This window comes from Ambystoma mexicanum, unplaced genomic scaffold, assembly GCF_040938575.1.
Source record: "Ambystoma mexicanum isolate Mex_15411 unplaced genomic scaffold, UKY_AmexF1_1 Mex_scaf26, whole genome shotgun sequence".
Classification (NCBI taxonomy): Eukaryota; Metazoa; Chordata; class Amphibia; order Caudata; family Ambystomatidae; genus Ambystoma; species Ambystoma mexicanum.
In genome coordinates this window covers 1,350,681-1,363,319 of record NW_027182440.1, presented here as the reverse complement: position 1 = coordinate 1,363,319, position 12,639 = coordinate 1,350,681, and the positions used below count along the sequence as shown (strand labels likewise).

At 41.1% G+C, this 12,639-nt stretch overlaps 1 protein-coding gene across 1 annotated transcript in view; it reads left to right on the top strand.

Annotated features, from left to right (window-relative positions):
- LOC138557980 (GTPase IMAP family member 4-like) overlaps window positions 1-12,639 on the top strand; it is a 343,359-nt gene that overhangs the window by 212,109 nt on the left and 118,611 nt on the right. The window contains exon 3 of the mRNA XM_069642637.1: window positions 3,348-3,400. Within this exon, the coding sequence (XP_069498738.1) occupies window positions 3,348-3,400 (53 nt within the window). The remainder of the gene's footprint in view (window positions 1-3,347; window positions 3,401-12,639) is intronic.

Sequence of the window (12,639 nt, the reverse complement as noted above, 5' to 3'; positions counted from 1 at the left end):
CCTTTCTTCCATTGCTCCTTCGCAGAGTCCTGTTGGAGCTGTGCTGCGTCATCTCCTTGCTCCTCTGTGGAAGAGTTTATGTTTCGATCCGCCGGGCGTTGGCCTGTTTTTTTTTCTTTCCCCCACTCCTGTCCTGGGATGCTTGTGGTGTCTGTTGTTGCACACCTGATGACCTGCATACCTTCGCTTAATGGTCTTTCCTGCCACATGCACTGCATGTTGTTCCCTGAGCCGGGCAGTTGCGTCTTCCGTGGCGAGACCCACCGCACCACCTACATTCCGTGGGTCCTGGTATTCGGGACTGCCATCTGGGGTGTGTGTAGTTTCCACTGGTTTCATCCCTCGTGGGTTGGCGATTCGTGATCTGGGCCACGGTGGCCGATGTGAGGGCTGGCTGTAGTTTCTGAAGGGTTGTGCCCATATGTGCTGCCCTGGCGTGTGCTAGCTCCCTCTGGCGGCCCAGTTCAAGGATTTGGGTCAAGGAAATGCCCTTCTCGCTCAGTACCATCCTTCTCAGTTTTTCTGACTGGATGCCGTTTATGATTTGTCGACGGATTTCTTTCTCAATGTCTGTGAATTCACATGATATTGCCAATTTCTGGAGTCTGGTGTGGTAGGCATCTACCGTCTCCTCTTCCAGCTGGATTGTTGTGCAAAATATGAATGTCTCATAATCTGGGTTCAGTTGGGGGAGAAAATGGGCCGTTAGGGCATCCTTCGTCTGCTGGTAGACATCAAGCCTTTCGTCGATGGTCAGTGAATTGAAGATGCGTAATACTTCATCCCCCACATTTAACAATAGGTGCGACTTCATTTTCCTTGCTGTGGTAATGTCTTTACACTCCATTGCCATCTCAAATTTTTGTAGCCACAATTGCCATCGTGGGCCAACTGATGATAGGTCAGTGTATAGGTCAAAAGGATAGAGAGACACTGATGAGCCACCTTGTGGGCGGGTTTGTGGCGTGGACATCGACAGGTTTGCGGCCATTCGGGATGGCGTGCCGGGCCTGTAGGTGGATGTGCCTATCGCCATGTTTGAGAGTCACTTGGCAACTAGTGGGGGTCGATGTCTCACCTGGCGTGCCCCTGTGGGAGTCCTCAGCCTTCTTTGCGTGTTTCCACGTGCTGGGCGTAATTGAGTGCTTTCTCCCCTTCCAGGTTCCTGCTGCACGGTGTAGATGACTTCCGGCTCCGTATGGCTGTGTGGCGTGGTCAATCCAACGTTGTCAGCGTGTTAGTATGCTTTCCGGAGGAATGATGTCAAGAAAATAAAAGAAAACATTTTTTTGGGGGAAACAAATATTTTTTTTAATTTTTGGGTGGGTGAGTTTTTGTGTGCCACCCCCACTGTGTTTCCAAAAATGTTGTCTAATATCGAGGCTTTAATCAGCTGTTTGACAGCTGCACGCGTACCATCGTGTTCGCTTTCCTCGACGCCTGTGTTGTATCTCTCGTCCCGGCCGATGCGACGGCGGGGATTAGAGAGAGGTAGGCCCACGTGGGTAGCCTCGCTGCGTAGCTCTTAGTGGAGCACAAAACACACAGACACTGTCATGGAGCTGGCTTGCCCTGGAACTGCCTCCCCGGCGCGGGGGCGGGGCTTTTATTGTTCGCCTTGCGTCACCGCGTAGCGGGACGCAAGGCGGACATAACAGCGGCCTCACCTCTCTGGCCTCATGGGAAGGGGCTCCCGCTCGGTGACATCTAGGAATTCGTCCCAGAACTGGTTCATTAACCAACAGTGAATTTTTTTTTGACCGTAGAGAAAATCCAGGACTTTGTTCTTCGTTGTGGCAGTGTGAGACTGTCACCTGTAAGGTGAGATTGTGGCTCTTCAACCTGTGTTGTGGAAATGGAATGGTGACATTGTTTGATACATCTGATGCACAATATCGACATCTTCAGTTTCTAGAGAGTATTGCAACATGCTTTTAAATATTCTGTGAGTAATTATTTAGGAAACGCTGCTGCAATTGGTTATGCTCGTTTTCTGACTCCCTGCTTTTAAAATTTGCATATTTGGCCAGTGTAAGGCGAGGGATGAGTATGTTTCCAGAGGTTCCTGGGTGCTAGCAGACAGTTCCCATGTTTATTATTTATCCCGGGGTGATGGCTCAGTGGCAATGTGCTCGCCTTGGAAACAAGACGACATGAAGCAGCACAGGTTTGATCCCTGGGTTTGCGCTTTGAAACCTCTGAGTATTTAAGCGTGTTATAAACATGCAACTGAGACAACAACAACACAACATTTTGTAACAGCGCCTCGATGCCCCAGGGCTGTGTGAGCGCTTTAAAAATAAATAAATAAATAAATAAATATCTTTGTCCTCTTTCAACAGGGTGTCTTGTAGGTTTCTCAGATTACCCGTACAGCTGCAAAACAATTTTTACTTTTTTTGAATTATTGTGCCCAGTAAACTTCAACAGCTTGCCCAATTCGCTATTGCAGTGAAACTTTTGAAGCCTGCCAACGAATCAGGCTGCAAAGGTTCCGGGCCACCCATACTAATATTCGGCCATGTAGCCAGGGGTCCAACATAGCGTTTGTGGCGTTTCCCTGCATCCGCGCTCTCCCTCCTCCTTGCGCTCACCTGTCCAGTTCAAGTTCCAGCTGCGTCTCACCCCATGGCCCTTAGCGTGTAGCTGTACACGAAGCCTGCTTACTCCACATCATGGAACACGGTAACCACCTCCTGCTCTGAATGCAGAAAGGGAAAAGGGACTTCCACCCACTGCCCACTGAGTTACACAAGCTCAGCGAGCACTAATGTCGGGTTTTGGGGCCCTCAACCTAGCACCTGGCTTTGCATCGCTTGGACCACTGGACCTCTGGTGCGGGTAACATCTCCTAATGTTTACTTTTCTATGTCTGATAACCTGGATGGCAGAACCAAGTGCGTGCTCACAATTAAGAATGAAAAGCACCAAACCTCTGTGAACAAGGGCATAGGTTCTACAAAAGTCTCACTCGATGGTTAAGATCTCTTCTAGGCTGTCACGGGGTAGGTAGTCTGTCTGTCTGTCCTTGGTACACTGCTGTGCTTTGTGTGTAACCCTGGCGGCGCATCAGGTGGCATCCAGAATGTTGGTGCTGGGCGACACTTGCTGGAGATTTGCAGCCGAAGGCCCAAGTGCCATTGAGCAGGGGAGACCCAGGTGCCTTCGGCTGTGTGTGTCTAATCACTTATAAATGATATTTAATTACCAAAAGAATGCAAGTGTTTTTTTTGGACGAAGTGTGGCTCCAATGCGTGTTTTTACTGCCGTGCCAATCATATTTGACATGTGGGTGCGAGAGATTTCTGTTCAGGATCTGACCGCTTTCTGCTGTTTTCACCCTGCAGGAGCCCTGTGGCAGCAGCCCTTGAGGAGAGCCTGGTAACACTAATGATTGACGGTATGGAATCCAGTGCAATGCTGTGCACACAAAGAACAAGCACACAGATATCCTTCTTAACCTGGTGTCCTTCAGAAAAAGCACATATTCCCAACAGTACTGCACACTTCATACAAAAATACATACAGAACGCAGGCTTACATGACTCACACATCAAACAAGCGCGCATGCCATGCTTACCCTATGTAACACACACAGACACATGCGATGCAGGCTTCACAATCAATATATGTTGACATCACACAATATACTGATATATTTTGTTTATTTTGTCTGGTTTAGTTGTAATACACATTTTTCAATTAGTACAAGATTAGATGACATTCAAGCAAGAACATTATTAGTCCATTTCGGTTTGATATGACGTTCGGGGCGATTTCATGCTTTGACATTAGGAGGTTCTTTTCACAATGATGTCCAGATTGCCTTATGATAATTAAAAATGATAGCTACTACGACTTGAACTCTGATTAAGATCACACAATTAGTACAAGTGCACGAAAACCATTAATAAATAAGGTGGCTAAAAACAGTCAGTCCAAGAGTAAAATAAAAATCTAGCATGATTAAACTGGCAAATGTGATTATTATTCATGTAAAACATGTGTATAAAAGGTAAAACATTAACTTCGCTACTTGAGTCTTAGTTGGCCATATATTCAGGATCTGGGAATTCCACTCGGTATAGTGGCATTTCATGAAGTAGTTTAGGGAGCAAAGTTCCTTGTCGAAATAATAAATATAAGTTGCACGTTTCCCAAGTTGTGAGCCAGTCCCAATACCACAATTTAAGTTTAGCTTTGTCCGGAAACTCGAACAATAAAGTTTGAGTAATGTCAGCATTATTCAGTATTGAAATACAATACGCCTTCTGTGCATGTGAGGGGCTATTCGCGATGGTTTGAAGAGTCGACTTAATTGACGGTAATAGTGTCGAATTGTTGACAAATTGAAGATGCACTTTCTATGGTCTCCTCAGCCACCATCATGACAACCCTTGGCTCATCTAGCCTTAGCCCTCGCAATTGCTGTTATCCGTAGCTTGTGTAACCTCTATGTAAATGTATGTACTTGAAGCTCCTGAAAACTTGTACCATCTTCTTACTGTGTTAATGTATTTACTCAAAGCTTCTAAACGTGTAACCATATTCTTAGATCACAGCGACTAGATGCCTTTGGGCTCCGCGCGCTTTACAAATGCACACATACATAAAAATAAAATAAATAAATAACAACATTTGCCAAGCAACTCTAGCTGTAAGGGAGATCAATCCTAGTTCAAACCTAATAACTGCAATAGGGATGCATGAAGGTAGAGATACAACTTTCATCCATTATATCCCTGGACAGTTGGAGGGGATTTGAGATTGGGCACCATAAGTGATTATCAAGACCACTTTTTGTTCATAGAATATTTTTGATGGAATGGACGAACATTTTCCATATTTAGCCTAATGACTTTCCCTTGAGTTGATAAGTTACATGTTTGCTTTTATTCCTAACTTGTATGGTACATTAGATATGTGCGTGTTAACATGTAAGCCTAGATATTTGTGTTTGTGTACTTGAGCAAATAATGTTCTTGCTAGGGTCCAGTTGAACTTGAAATTGAGGTTAGAGGTTTCATGAGTAAATACCAATGTGTTTGATTTGTGTACATTGATAACCAAGTGATTAACAACAGCATATGCGTCTAGGGCTGAAAGCTTCCTTTGTAGACCAATAGGAGTTATGTCAAGTAGCACGAGATCGTCATCATATAAGAGCCACGATAGCCCAGTTTCGGTGGAAAGGATCGAAGAGGTAAAAGGGCTTTATTGACATTACTTAAATACAAATAGAATAAAATGGATTCTAGAGTGCAGGCTTACTTTAGCCCTGTATTATTTGCAATGGACTTGGTGAGTTGGCCCTCTTTTGTTAGTGTTACTCTAATTGAAGTAGCCGAGTAAAATTGTCGAATTAGATGAAACAGGTAAGTGGGGCAGTTGGTATTTAAAAGTTTGTTCCATAAAACCTCTTGTGACATCAAATCTGCTAAAAAGACTGGATGTTTGGTTAATATTGCTTGTTTGTTAATGGCATTTAAAATTGTCACATTTAAAAAGGTACTAATTCCCTTTACAAATCCAGTTTGGTATTCATCAAAAAGATTAACAGAGTTCACCCAGAGCATAAGGTCTCATAAAATAAGACGTGAGAAATGTTTTCCGGTTATGTCTAGAAGCGCAATGAGTCTATAATTGAAGGGGTCATTACGATTTCCTTTCTTGTGGATAGGTAGTATTATTGATTGTTTCCAAGAACGTGGAATGAGACCTGTTTTAATGACCTTATTGTAGCTAGGGTATAATATAGAAGCTCATTCACATGGGTGTGATTTTAGTATAAAATCTGACAATGTATCAGGACCCGGGGCTCTAGATGAGCTTAATGTCTTTATGAGAATGGACATGGCATGCTCATCGAAGATTAGTTTTGTGAGGTCAGGAATGGTGTTATTCTGAGTGGGACATTGAGCAAGAAATGGAAGTAATCAGTCCAGTCCTGATCACCTATAGTGTTTGTTAGTACGGAGTGTGTCCCAGATTTAGGATTTTTGTTTAGGAGGTTCCATATTTGTGTAACTGATTTTGTGGCTATTGCTTCTAACATTGCCTCTGCATTTTTTAAAATTTTATTTAAATTAATTTGTTTACATTTCTATAAGCAGTTTTGAAATTGCGTCTTTGTTGGAAGTGTGTAGGCAAAGGGAGATTTCTCAAGGCTTGCCTTAAATTGGTCTTTAGCAATTGAATACAAGTATCATAAATGTGCTTGTGTCGGGCAATGTAGAGTAGAAGTTGATTGAATAATCAAGTATAAAGTATTTCTGTATTCAGGGCTGTCTTTTAATAATTCATCCTGATTTGATCGTGATAGATCTAGCTCTAATACTTTTAGCTTTTGCAGAGTCCATCCAAACAGTTTCTTCCATTATTTATCATGAATGGAGCTTTACATTTTTCGCTAAGCGTTGTCATGCAAGGAGACCATTTCATATCTGGTTTGCCATATTACATTTTTAACAATCTGTGATTGAATGATTAGCTCTACTGTGTCAAGTTTCAGTGTATCAGTGAAGCTGATGGAATTAATGTCACTCGAACAAATACATTTGCGGTCTGGAATTGTATGAAAGATTGTAAAAAGAGTAGACCTATTTGCCTATCTAACATTATTATGGTGAGAATGTCAGATTCTTATAACATGAGCTTGTTAGAGGTAGTACCAATTTGGTTTGCATGAAATGCAGGGTCCTTTGGCTCGGAGTATGACATAGACGTCTGAGCTATGATGGGATGAGTTGTAGGACTCTAGAGTCAGGACATAATGAAGAGGTCTGAGCTGGACCCACATGATGAACTGGATTTTCTGTGGGTGGGGTTTGATCATTTTCATGTACACAGCTCGCTAAGATTGCATAAACCCTTGTTTGTTCTAATGTTATATAATTGGGATAATCTACATCTAACTTGACACATATAATTTGTTGGGGTTTGTTTGTTAAAGTATGTGGGTAGTGTGCACTTTGCTGGATTATGTCAGTTTGCGGGGGAGGAGACAGAATAAAAGACATATTAATGCAATCAGCATCAATATTTTCAACATTTGGATATCCTGGTTCTCAACATTTGTAACCTTGTTAGTATTCACATCAGATGCATAATCAAATCAGTTACTTTGAGGTCTGTCCACAGGTTTACCGGAGGGAGAGTCGGCACAGCTGGATATCATAGATTATCGGAAGTGTGGTCGATTTCTTCAAAAAACATGATAGAAGGATCTGAGACAGGCTTTGGTCTTTTTGGTAGAGTTAGCCCATCAACACTTTTTTTGACTTTCGTTTGCTATTTTTATTGTTTTGGGCGGGTTGGTTCTTTGGCTTTTTTTGTAGTTGAATAACAACTGCAGAGTTTCTTTTTTTTGCGCTTCTTTTTTCTCTGATTGTTTAGCTAAAAACCTTGTAGGTAGGGGGTTGAGAGGGTTCAGCTTCTACAATTTCAGGCCTGTCGGTACTGCTAATTCTTACAGGATTTGTCTGTTGTTGAAGAAAAGTTGTAGGGGAAACAGATAAATTAGATGGGTCAGATACGAGGCTAAAAGCAGCATGCTCGCTCTCCCTTTAAGTTGTTGGCAGATTCAGATTAATTTGACAATTTGGATCAAGGATTAGATGAGGCTGGCAGGGCACAGATCTAACGGTGTCAAATTGATGTGAGAGTTCCCCTCCAATCCAATCAACTTTAGCTACAACAGATGATACAAGAGAGTTCTGTGTGATGATCTGGTTATCCATGGTTTCATATAATTTAGCTAGTTATATTACACTTGTATTAAGAGTTAGAAGAGTGGTTTCAAATGAGATTTTAGAAGGAGGAGGGAAATAAAAGGAAGGCTGTGTAGTTGGTTTAGAAAACAAATCAGTAGATGATTTGTCAGAAAAAGATATATATTGTTTGTTTCTGGGACTGTTTTGATAGTATTCAATATAGGTGAGAGGGATAGTCTTGCGGATGAATAGTGAGGTGTGACATATGCTGTACGCTTGGATGACAGCCAGGCGCTTGCAGAGGGGAGTGTCTAATGTTAATGGTGGGGTATTCACTTGGTCGTATTTTTGGTAGGCTCCTATCTGAAGTTAACTCCCTCCACATTTCTGCAGTCACATTTCCTTGTACAATTTATGAATAGAGAGGATACATTTGACTATAGTCTGTAATGTGGACCGAAGCTACTGTTCTCTATTGTGAACTCAGAGACCTGAATCCTTTAAGATGACGTAGCAATACTTAGAGGTGGATGGGGATGCAGAAGGTACTCAAACATCAACAATCAAAATGACTCAGGAAATTAGCAAAACTTGGATCTGTTTTAATATAAATTATCTTAAACAGGGAGTACAACGGACATCATCCGACGTCGCACAGCATGATCTCAATACGTTTTAGAAAAAACATAACTTTTATAGCATAAATTCATCATCACTGATGTCACACTACGTGGCAAACTATCTTGGAAAGTGATAGGCTCTCAGTGAACATCTAAGTATACGTTCTATATAGCCAAGGGTTGTGATTGGGTATCTAAGGTCAGATGGGCAACTAAGCCCATCCCATCTGAACGGTCATTTTCATTGTCACTAAATATACAACGATTTATTGGTTACACAAATTATAGGGCTTCTTAATACATTGGCCCTCTACAATTGGTTGGCACGCTCATACCGTTCTGGAATATTCCCCACACTGGCAGTACGCAGGCTAGCATCCCAGGTGCATGGAACGTTGAAGTGGTCTTGCCTCCCCACCAATTAGCCCAACATTTATCATCACTCCTAAAGTCTGCCAGTCAATTAAGGCATTGAACTTGGCCTTGCAGAAGCTGTCTGGTTCTGAGAATAAAAGGGAGTGTGGCATCGTCTTGTCTTCTGGTTTCAGTGTAGCTTGACCCAAGCTATTTCGATATTGATCATGTAACTGGGGTTCCATGTCATTTCATCGCGGGATGTTTTTTCGCAGGGTTTTTTACCGCGATTATTTTTTCGAAAAAACCCATCACATTTTTTTTCTATTATTATTATTTTGTAAAAAATGCGATGGTTTTTTTTCGAAAACATTTTTGCGGTAAAAAACCCTGCGAAAAAACATCCCGCGATGAAAGGACGTCGTACCGTGACTGGAGACCGCTCTTTTGAGCCTTTTGCGGCTTTTAATTCCATTAAATGATGAACTCTTTACACCTCCAGTGTTTTTTCATTCTGCTTCAAACAGAAGTTTGTTCTTTCTTTTGCCACGTTCGTTGTAGCTTTTTTGGCAGGTGCCAGAATCACTGTGGCCGTGAATTCTTTGTGTTGGGCCAGCTAAGCCTTTCTCAAATTTCTCCTTCTCCATTAGTCTTTTCAAACTGCGCCACACTGAAATCCTTTCTGCTCATGGTGTTTCAAGCCTTGCTAAAGTGGATTGTGGAATATCCAGGTTCTATACATTCCTATGTATACACATTGGCACATCGCCGCAATCTATTAACTACATAGCCAGCCTTATGAATTCCTTCCCTACTTGCGTTTCTGCATCTGTACAGGTGCAAAATGACTTTGCATTTTCTTCGGTGCATGAGCATCTTCATTTCGATCCCGAAATGTTGCTTCACCTTCCGTGCTTTATCTTCAGTTTCTATAGAATCTCCATATCTTCTTATCATGTGTGTCTTTTCAAGGTGCGTCAGTTTTACTTCATGTGACATCACCAGTCTTCTTTCTCGTTTATATGGATACTTCTTCCGGAACCCCATCCAAAAGATCTCTGTTTCTTCATGCATGCATATAGGGTTTTCTCAATGGGTACCTTGTCTCAAGAATTATTTGCACTATAGGCATCCTTACTGGTACTGCATGTCTTGCCTTTCTGGATCCCAATTTTTTAATTTTTTTTATTTTGTTATTGTTTATGGATTTAAAAAACCTTTACAAAGAAATGAACAGGACAATAAAAACATCACAGATCATAACACATTTTTTCACAATATCAATGAATATAAAATCACCTTTCTATCAGCCTCAAGACACAATATAAACAAAACACACCGTAACATGTTATCCTCAAAATCTCTATAAACAGAAAACATACAATTACATTTCAGTCCACCTAAAGGAATTGTTAAAAAATAAACAAACAACATATTTCTAGCCTGCTGAATATAAAAACAGGAAAAGAGAATCAAGAAGAAGGCAAAGAAAGAAAAAAAGAAGTATCGGAGAGGCGGGCACCACAGGTTATTTTCTTCTCTTTCTTTCCTTGTTTAAATTATATATATAATTCACCTTTAATGTCAAGTAAAATTGGAGCTGCCAGTTTAAATCTGGTCCTATAGCACCCGGACCTTAATAAACTGCAAATGAAGAAACAAGGCAACTCTGCCTTATTAAAACTGGCGCATCTCAGTTGGCCCTTCTGTAGGGCTGCAAATTTTCGAAAAATTCGATTCCTTCTTCAATATCTTATTGCAATCAAAATATGAACAGTCAAATATATCTATGTTCTTTTAGACAGGGATGTTTATTCACATTCTCATATATTGATTCATATTGCACTGTGTTGGGCGATCAAATTTTGCCTTCAATATACGTTCTGCCAATGCATTTCGGTATAAACCTTCGTCAGGGCTGTATAAAGGCACTTGATTACATCATCAAGCTAGTCATAATTATGTATTCATGAATTTAAATACACTTAACGGTTTAAATACAATATATTAACAAATTCACACATACCATTTGGATTGTCCCACGTATATGCAATAGTTCCGCCAAATGAAAAATAAACAACCAACAAAAAGCCATTTAGTTTCAGCATCATAGGTTTTATATACATTGATTTTTAGGACAGAAATCAGTCCTACCTGATCGCTTTAAAGGCGTTTTCTCTCTAGTTTCACAGCTGTGTGTGTTTAAATGCGTCGCGAGACGCATATATCCATCGTCTCTCGGTTAAAGAGATAGGTGGTTTAGACAACCATTCTACTGTTGTCATATCTACTGTAGAGCGCGGCGAGTGTTCGCCGATGCTTACCTGGAGTTCCAGCGTTGTCCTGCGGTCTGTAGAGAGACGTGTGCGCGCAGGCGCCTATGTGTTTCATTTAAACGTTGTCAGGGAGACGGTACGAGGCGCCGTGGTCCAACCGGGTTGCCGGAGCTCGTACGCCTCGCGCCCCACCCCCGGGTAATTACCCTGGGGCGGGGATGTCTCCATGGAAACCTCTGTTCCACTATATGCAAAAGGTCAAGCTGTCAATGCCTATGTTTAACTCCATTACGGATAGCTAGACATACTATTTGTACGATGCATTACGTATATGTCATAATATATGTGCTATGCTATTTTTCATTTTCCAGGGTGATTCCTAAACAATTAAAGCATGCAATGATTTATACAAAAAAGGTTATACATGTTAATCCAAGTCTAGATAAATCGGTCTCATGCACCAATGCCTGAAGTTCATCTGAGGTTATCCTGCGTCCGTAAGTATATATACAAAATCGGAAATTTACAAAAAACACATATAGTTAATCTCTTCATTCATTCCTTTAGGCATTAGAGAACTCAAACGGTCAATCCAGAAGGTTTCTCGTTGATCCATTGTTTTTTGGAAGTTTTCATGTGGATCTCTCTTTTCCACTATCTCTAGGATAGCAAAACGTATTTGTGCCAAGTTATGTTTCTTGTCTTGCCAGTGCCTGGCCACAGCCGAGGTTTTGTTATTATTACGTATACAAGATCTGTGCTCATTCCATCTTGTTTTAGCTGTTCTCACAGTTTGGCCAACGTAATGTAAACCACAGGGACATTTTATAGTGTATATCACGTTTTCAGAGTCACATGTCCCGAAACTTCTTAATTTTATGGTTTCTCCTGTATACGGATGTCTCAAGGTATCCCCTTTCATTATGTAGCCACAGTTGTTACAATTCAGGCAAGGAAAGGTACCACATCTTTTCGTAGTTTTCTTTTTGTGTGCTGGTTTGGTTTTTACCAATTTATCCTTAAGATTATGGCTTCGTTGATATGCAAATATCGGGATGTCTTTAAATAGGTGTTCTACTCGATGGTCACAGGTCATTGTGTTCCAATGTTTTTTAATGATTGACTTGATGCGGTTACTCTGTCTTGAGTATTTTGATACAAACACTAAGGGAGATTCATCATCCTTTTTACTTTTTGTTTTCAATAGGTCTCCCCTTGTCTGTGTCGCCATGTGTATTTCCGCTGCCGATATTTCTTCTTGCTTATATCCACGGTCAAGGAATTTCTTTCCCATTTCTTTGATCTCCTTTTCGTACTCTATTGGATCGCTCACCAATCCTTTCACACGGAGCATCTGACTGTATGGTAGATTTTTAATGAGGCTTGGTTGGTGAAAACTTAGTCGTTGAAGTAAATTATTCCGATCTGTGGATTTACGAAAAATGGTGGTCTGATATCCTGTATTTGTTATTCTGATTTCTACATCCAAGAAATGTATGTTTTCACGAGAGTATTCATGTGTAAACTGTATTCTTCCGTCTATGCCATTGAGGTAATCGAAGAATTCAAGTAGTTCCGATTCGCTACCTTTCCATATTCCGAATATGTTGTCAATGTATCTTATCCAAATCCCTAGCTGTTGTTGCCACCGTTGGTTAAGTAGAACATTTTCAGTTT